The sequence below is a fragment of the Salvia hispanica genome, chromosome 2, assembly GCF_029641045.1.
Source record: "Salvia hispanica isolate PSC_SH4W2 chromosome 2, Shi_PSC_v1, whole genome shotgun sequence".
Taxonomy (NCBI): Eukaryota; Viridiplantae; Streptophyta; class Magnoliopsida; order Lamiales; family Lamiaceae; genus Salvia; species Salvia hispanica.
The window spans coordinates 61,215,177-61,223,187 of NC_142693.1; the positions used below are offsets into that span (position 1 = coordinate 61,215,177).

At 37.0% G+C, this 8,011-nt stretch overlaps 2 protein-coding genes across 2 annotated transcripts; both read right to left on the minus strand.

Annotated features, from left to right (window-relative positions):
* Positions 1 to 325: 325 nt before the first annotated feature.
* On the minus strand, positions 326 to 3,243 carry LOC125203704 (protein ABIL1-like). Its single transcript, XM_048102118.2, has 9 exons — positions 2,889 to 3,243; positions 2,310 to 2,392; positions 1,879 to 2,029; positions 1,709 to 1,808; positions 1,521 to 1,610; positions 1,338 to 1,422; positions 1,209 to 1,261; positions 1,032 to 1,108; positions 326 to 755 (listed from the first exon to the last, which is right to left on the minus strand). Exons 1-9 carry the CDS (start codon positions 2,979 to 2,981, stop codon positions 603 to 605), a joined length of 885 nt encoding a protein of 294 aa, XP_047958075.1. The 5' UTR covers positions 2,982 to 3,243; the 3' UTR covers positions 326 to 602.
* A 485-nt stretch (positions 3,244 to 3,728) lies between these two features.
* Positions 3,729 to 6,814, minus strand: LOC125204743 (UDP-D-xylose:L-fucose alpha-1,3-D-xylosyltransferase MGP4-like). Its single transcript, XM_048103468.2, has 4 exons — positions 6,210 to 6,814; positions 5,626 to 5,787; positions 5,042 to 5,257; positions 3,729 to 4,216 (listed from the first exon to the last, which is right to left on the minus strand). Exons 1-4 carry the CDS (start codon positions 6,702 to 6,704, stop codon positions 4,004 to 4,006), a joined length of 1,086 nt encoding a protein of 361 aa, XP_047959425.1. The 5' UTR covers positions 6,705 to 6,814; the 3' UTR covers positions 3,729 to 4,003.
* Positions 6,815 to 8,011: the final 1,197 nt, after the last annotated feature.

An 8,011-nucleotide genomic window follows, 5' to 3' on the forward strand; every position in this document is an offset into this window, starting at 1 on the left:
TGGCTTTGAGAATTATTAGTGAGACGAGAATGTTGATAAGCATGCAGAAGCAGAATATGTAGAATAAATAAAAGAATTACTATTTGCTTGTAGATTATTGGATTTTGATCTAGTTATATAAAGTCAAAAGCAAAACATTGAAATTTTTATTTGAATGAACTTTCAATTTCGTCTGATTTGATAACATGTTGCATGAATGAATTTTAGTTAAAATGTTAATGGTTTCTACAGTATTTTATTCTTCTTTTAAAATGAAATGTTTATATATTTATTTCAATATTTATATGACATCTTGACCAATAAATTCAAACACAACAAGACACGATTACATAGAGATGTGTTCATGACACGTTTATATTAACACAAAATGTTTAGAAAATACAGAAATTTATATTAATACTACAAAATATAAATCAAGAAAAGAAAAGGCTCGTCATTCTACCTGACTGACTGCTAGTTTATTGATGCACAACAGGGAAAGATTGGATGATAAGATACAGCCAACTACTAGTTAATGATTGATCGAAAGAGGATGTCCATATCCATAGACTCTAACCTGATGCAAAATCTGAAACGATCTAGATTATAGTTTGGTCGAGGAGTTATGCGCCCGTCCTCAACTTTGGTGTCTTTTGCTTCACAAAGAAAGCTGAGAGCACACTCCTGCTGCGAACAGGGGGTCGAACTATTTCTCTTTGTGTAAGATTGTCAAATGACCGGAATGGAGTCAGAGGTTTCGAGCCCTCAAAAGCATCCTGCAAGTGAATGGAAAGAACTGTTAGGTTTAACACAAAAAAACCAACAACGACAGCAGCTGGATGTTGTCTCAATGAAGAGCCTACTGATTTTAAGCCATAAGGTCCATGTAATATTTTAATATAGACACATTTTCTGGAATTAACACAAGTCAAGCTGGCCTAATTGCCCAAATTTAAGAAATGTAAAAGACCAAAGACAGAGATATCCAAGTGTCTTGTGAAAAAGAGAAGTACGCTTAAATTTAGAATATTCTGTAGTTATTTTAACTTGACCTGTTGTACAACACCCAGTTTTTGCATCGCTGCACTTGAAGCCGGTGTGGATTTCATCCGTGCATTCTCTTCAATATCTAGCCGATCAAGACAAAGTTTGACAATTTAAATACTGCTTCAACGACATAATGTTGCATTAACCAGAGCAAGACAAGTCCCACTGTAATATTTGCATACCTGACATGCTGGGTATCCCAGAGGTTCTCCCATATGTTTGCGAGTTTTCATTGCTGAAAAAAAAAAGCATATATTATCAACATTATGTGCTTGACCATTTGTATCTCAGATTCGGATCATAAGACAAACCTTAAAATACTACGTACAGAGCCTTTCAAAGTTGACTTGGTTTCAGATGCTAAATGCCAAGAGAGAGTTTTTGCGGCTGTAGCACCTAACAAAGTATGCAATAAGGCAAGTTAACCTGCGATTATGTATTATTCCACAGCTGAATGTAAACAACAACAATAAAATGCAGAGCATATCAGTCACCTGCATGATAAAGACGGGCTCTTGCCAGTGCAGGTTGCCTAGGATCAGTCTGTATATGTGGGTTAAAGTGCACCTTCTTGTTCACAGAATCTGGCTCAGGTAAAAGCCAAATAAAATTAACAGGAAAAATTAAAAGAAATAGAAACTTAGCAAATATAGTCATTCTACAATACAATCCTTAGTCTTACTTGGCAAGATATAATGTTTGTGATGCCTTGGGATGATAGCTAATAACTGCTGCTGCCTAAGACCTTCTTTTTCCGTATATATTTGGCATGTAAGCAGTTGCTGCAGAGAAAACGCATTTCTGAGTCTCGATAACATGTTCGTGATCAATAAATATTAGTATCTGACCTACCTGATTTAGACAAGTAACTTTAAGCTCCATTGATGAGATGTCTGATGTCTGTTGTTCCAGGATATCACCCAGCTTGTAAGCAACAGTACCAAGGTGGTCGATAGCATTCACTAGAGCTCGTACAGCATAATCCTTAAGATTGTCCAACACCCTAATGCAGAAAAATACTAATTATAAGCTAAAACATTCATGACAAATAGAAACACAGACCCGGTAACAGCTTTTACAGAAAAATTTTCAATTCTTGATTGTGAACCAAAGCAACTCATACCGAATACCACAAAAATCAGCACTCCATTCTTTACAATCATCAGAAAATTATGGATTGAGATAAGTATGCTGGATTTGAAATGAATGGATGAAGCTCCTAAATCCATTCTCGAATCCTTCAAAACCAAACACAAACCTAGATAATACGGCGATGGACTCACATTTGTTTTTCCTCACTGTGAAGGTAGGACTTCTCACAGTATTCTGCAGCAGAGTATAGTTGAGGCCTGAGGTTCTTGAGATCCTGCATTGGCCAAACAACAACATTTAAATACTCCATTAAATTTAGTAAAACCATGAGAGAGTGATGCCTGGATAGCGAATTTTTGCGAGCAATTCTCTACCAGCCAATCAATCAAGTAGAAATTTCAAACAATTCATCTATACTTTTCAATTTTAAAGAACAATTATCATTACAAAGCACAGCATATCTGCGTACTTCTAATTTTTATAAAAACAAACAAAAGTACTAAAGCTGAAATCAAAGTTCAAATAAATGAAACAGTATATTAAATTTCTCCAGCTTAATTTCAGGATTCAATCCGGATTATAGCATCTCATCCTATTTTTCTAGCTCCTCCTTCTCTGCTACAAAAGGTCATATGATCCAAAATAAAACGAAAAAAAAAACGCAAAAAAACGAAGTCAACTAGAAATCACCAAGCAAAAACGCAAACCAGTTGATCTCAGATCTGAGCTCACAATCTCGAACCGAATCTCAGAAACAAACAAAACCTCACCTGTAATGCAGTAACAAAGCTCTTACTTCTCTCCATGGACACCGCGTCGAACCTGAGGCTCCGGTTCTCCGCTCGAGCTCCCTCCGCCTCCATTAACAGCACAGATTCCACTCAGCTTTCGAGAGACTTCTCCTGAAACTCAATCAATAAATCCGCTACACCATCACACACACAGAAAAAGTGCCTTTTCACCGCCAAAAAAGAACTCCGGAAACAGAAATGCTGAATTATTAAGCAATGATTTGTGAAACAAGTAAAATAGGTATGGAATTTTGGTGAAGTGTGAGAAATTTGGTGAAGCAACCCCGGGAAGTGAGTGAGGTGTAGTTGTAAATTGGGAAGGAAGTTAGAGAAAGAGGTAAAAGGATGAAAGCGACGTCGTTGGTATTTATTTGATGACGAAGAAAGGTAGTTGAATTCAATCGGTGGGGCATTCAATTTTGTACTCCATCCGTCCCCGATTAAGAGTCACAATTTGACCAAGCACGAATTTTAAGAAATGTAACGAAAAGTTCGTTGAAAAAGTTAGTGGAATGTGAGACATATTTTTTAATATTATTTTTATAATAAAATGTGAGAAAATTGAGTTATGGAATACGTGACCTACTTACTATTTATGGTAAAAATGAAGTGTGACTCTTAATTAGTGACGGACCAAAATGGAAAAGTGTGACTCTTAATTGGGGACGGTGGAAGTATTTCATTAATAATGAACTTTTAAATGATCGTCTTATTCTTCAATTATGTATTTATAAAGACATGATGATTGATGAATATTTAAATTATGATATTATTAATTCGGATTGAATTCCGAATTAAATCCATGTAATTATTCATAGATTTACAATTAACTTGTTGCGGGCGTGTAGGGGTGCTTCATAATCAGATAAATGAATGCATCTTCTTAATGAACAAGAAAATTAAGGCTACACTATCCATTTCCGATAAACACACACTACAGAGCACAAAGGGAGAACTTGTTCGAGCAATCTGTGAGCTTTTTGGCCTCGGCATCTTTCGGATCCTCTGCTTCTCAATTCTCAATACCAGCGACAGGTTCAAGCCAGGCAAGCTCGGTTTTTGCTAAATGTGCCACCAGAAAGCTCATTTGTAACTCACTCTAATCTGCCAAGAGGGGATTCAGCAGCGTATTTATCCACCAACCAGAGACCGTAGTCACGAAATCGCTTGGTCTTCTTCTCAAAACCAATTATGTAGTTGTTGTGAATGATTACATGCATCCCTTCGGTTTCACGTGCCCATGTCTTGTTTCTGAAGTACAAACCACCGGTGGGGAATGCTTTTTGAGGCAGAAGGTACACATCCACCTGAAATGAGATCAAACCGTATAAATATGTCAATCACAGCATGAATTATTTTATAGGTACCTATCTAAGCTACAAGAGTGGTTCGTATGAATAAAGGGTGTAAAACGTAACAGGATCCATCCATGAGTATTTAAACCCAGCAAAATTCTACAAGAAGACAAGAATAGCTAGGGTCGCTATGACCTCCACGATTCAAGAGAATCAGCAAGAGAAATAACTAAAGATTAAAGTGTTATCTGCACTAGACAGGTCAACGACAATGTTGTCATTGTGCATGACATTTTCATGCTCACGAAATTGGCAAGCTTCACTGAAAAGATCAGTGATTATCAAAACTAAAGAACAAGAAATTGATGATAGATAAAGATATGAAGTCAAGTAACAAGCAAGCAATTGGATAATCAGTAACATTAACGAGATAAGATTAGAGGTTTCTTATAAGAGTATCCTGAGGTGACTAATAGACAGTTTCAGAACATTGACTTGGACATAGATCCTGAGGTAGCATCTTAAACCTCGGTAAAACAGCGCAGCTACTGATAACATGTAGCTGCTCTAATTTCTTCAAGTGTAATATGGTTCTGACCGCTACCCCAGCACAAGTTAGATTGACAATATGCCTAAAGCTCAAAAGAGTAAGAGCTGACAAGAGATACATCTTGATTAATTTTCTACATATATCTCTTACCACTTCTAACCAATAACCATAACAGATCTAATAAGTAATAACGGAATGTATCACTAAAGAAATTATTGGTCAGTCATGCCCCCTACACTCTCCCTGCTCCTGTAGAATTGCAGAAGTAATAGTGAGTGCATATTTACCTGCCCAGCAGTTTTATTCAATGCCCAATTAAAGGCTGGCTGGTCATTGGCCTTCTTTGCCCTAGACCAAGGTTGGTCCTTTAGTTCTTCAATCCACTTCTTCATAAGTAATTTTGCTCCAACAGTAGGACGGAGATAAATCAGGCAGCTACAGATGTATGTACGACCCTTTTTTCCTGGAGGCGGCAAATCATGAGAATGATTAAGAGGTTTCACCTGGCAGTTTCATTGGGAAGAAAACGAACACCATTAACATATAGAAGTAGTTCTGTTCGACACAAATTTATTGTAGAATGGCCTTAGAATAATCGTTATTAAGATATTTCCATTATCTATTGATCAATTTAAAAATAAGGAAACTATTCGTAGATTTGTCATAAGATGAAGTTTGGATTTGATGATCATGTCGAGTGACTCCAAACAAATTCTTAAAGGAGAAAAAACCTACTCTTGGAGTACGAATGTATTAAACAAGACCAACTGAGAAGAGATTAAATCCAAATTCCAGTTATCTTGACGCAAACAAAATAGTGGATGCTTTCAAAACTGATAACTATGGACTAAGAAGAGGCAGGCGTTCTTACATAAGCCATGTCATCCATGAAGTACACATCATGCTCGCCCTCAAAATACGGAAATGGATCTGCCAACCAAACCATGTCAACATCATTGTACATAACGTTATAGCCAAGTTCCAAAATTTGCAGGAGGTGTTGGGGTCTTCTAGCTGTAAAATTGAAGAAGCCCTGTGTACAACAAAGGATGTTAGCTAGGGCACAAAAGTAAAATGAAATACGCAGGAGCACCATAACTTCAAGGAAATTCAAAATCCAATCACTGACTCTAGCAGAATGCCAAGAACCAGTAGCTTAAGATTCAGCAAGCCAAAACTACGACATACTTTCAAATTCCCAAAACTCGTAAGGAACTCAACCATCAATCACTCATAATCCAAAAAACGCCTTAGTTTTTGCATCAACAACCACAATCTCACATATTAATCTGATAATTGAACAAAATCATGATACCAGATTCAGTTAATCAGCAATCAAAAGCACATAATCAAGTTTATTAGTAAGATTTATCCCCACAGCATAAGAAATGGACCAAAATCTACCAGAATTTTTTAAACACCTAACTTCAAAGGCCACAAAACCACATAAATTACCTGAGACCCAAACTTATGAGCCGCGGCGGCCTCCAACGCCGGAGGCACCAACACAGCGTGCCCTGGCCAGCGCTCATTCACCTTGAAAAGCGTGGCGTAGTCCTCAGCGATCACCAAAACTTGATCGTGATGCTTCTGCCGTTCGATGCTGATGAGCCAGTTGTTGAGGAACGACAAATACGCCTCGCTGACGGCGCAGACGATCAGCGAATTGTTCTTCGCGACGTAGGCAGCCGCATCGGAGAGGGTGTAGGTCCGCCACTTGGAATCGGAGCTCCTGGAAGTGAAGAAAATGAGGGAATCGGGGGAGCGTAGGTGGGGGAAAACTACGCCGACTATTATGAGCAGCGAGAGGAGGAGAAGGAGCGACGCAGGGCCGCGGGTGAGGAAGGCGAGGGCGGAGGTTTTATGGTGATCTTGGCGGGATCTAGGGGACAAATGGTGAGATTCCGGTGAGAGAGGGTAGAGTGGTCTCTGATGCAGAAATGCAGACATTTTCCTTCACATCAATTGCCCTTTGATTTTCAACTTAACTCAAATTCAATTCAATTCTCATACTGAAAGTGAAAGAGAGACAGAGAGAGATGATGTGTTGAGAAGGAATGAATTTGCCGACGGTGCAATTAAGAAATAAAATATTGGGAAAATTACTTTTATTTTACTAATTAAGCAATAAAATTATTCATTGAACTTTTATGGGAAAAGATTTTATGTGTGTAAATAGAATTATTTCTACGGTAATCGTATTAGTATAAAAAGTTTGAATTTATATGAATAATAAAAGATTTAAATATCGTTAACTCGTCGTTCAGGTGAAGTACAAAATATGTCATCATTATTCTACGTTGGTATAAAAAAATTTATTATTATTTTATATTTTATTCACCCTATAATAAAAAGTTAATGGTGTTTGAAACCTATAGTTTAACAGAATTAATATATTAAAGTAAAATGCATGCGAAACTATTTATACTAATATAAAATAAATGCGAAATATTTTGTACACCAATTATGTAGTTATCCCGAAATTTGACGTGCACCGTCGATATCAAAAACTAAAATAAATTTGGCAACATTATTGATATCGACAATATTGATTATAGTTCTTGATAGATCATTACATTTTTAGTACATACAACTAGGGAGGTCAACTGGGCTCCAGTCGGATTCGGGTCAATCCACTCGGATTGTTGGGCTATTTGGGTGTGGGTTATTCGGGCTGTGAATTTTTCGGGTTATAAATTTTTGGCCCTAATCCAAAATCTTCGGGTTTCAAGCTAACCCACGGGCTATTCGGGTCGACAGTAATCTTATATGTTACTTTCTATCAAATCCAATATTCTAAATTATTAAAAAGCATATTGTCGCAAATAGTAAAGTATTGTCAAAGTGATCAAGAGAAAGAAAATAATACTAATTGAAAATTGAAACAAAATAGATAACACATATCGTTTAATTAATAGCACACATGAATCTAACTACTATTAAATGGAAATCATACATTTCATATAACCCAAACTTTCAATTTGATAGAGAAGATATAATTACCATATATTCTTAATATCAATGTTGTATTTAATATTGATATTACCAAATATACTTCATATAAGTATATAATCCAAAATTTTAATTATATTTTTATATTAAATGCTCAACCCGTGGGCTAACCCGCAACCCACCCGGGCTAGCCTGCATAACCTGCCGACCCGAACGGGTTAGCCCGTGTAGCCCGCTTCTGAATATGGGTTGCGATTTTCCGGCCCTAACCCTATGATTTTACCGGGTAACTCGGACCGACCCGT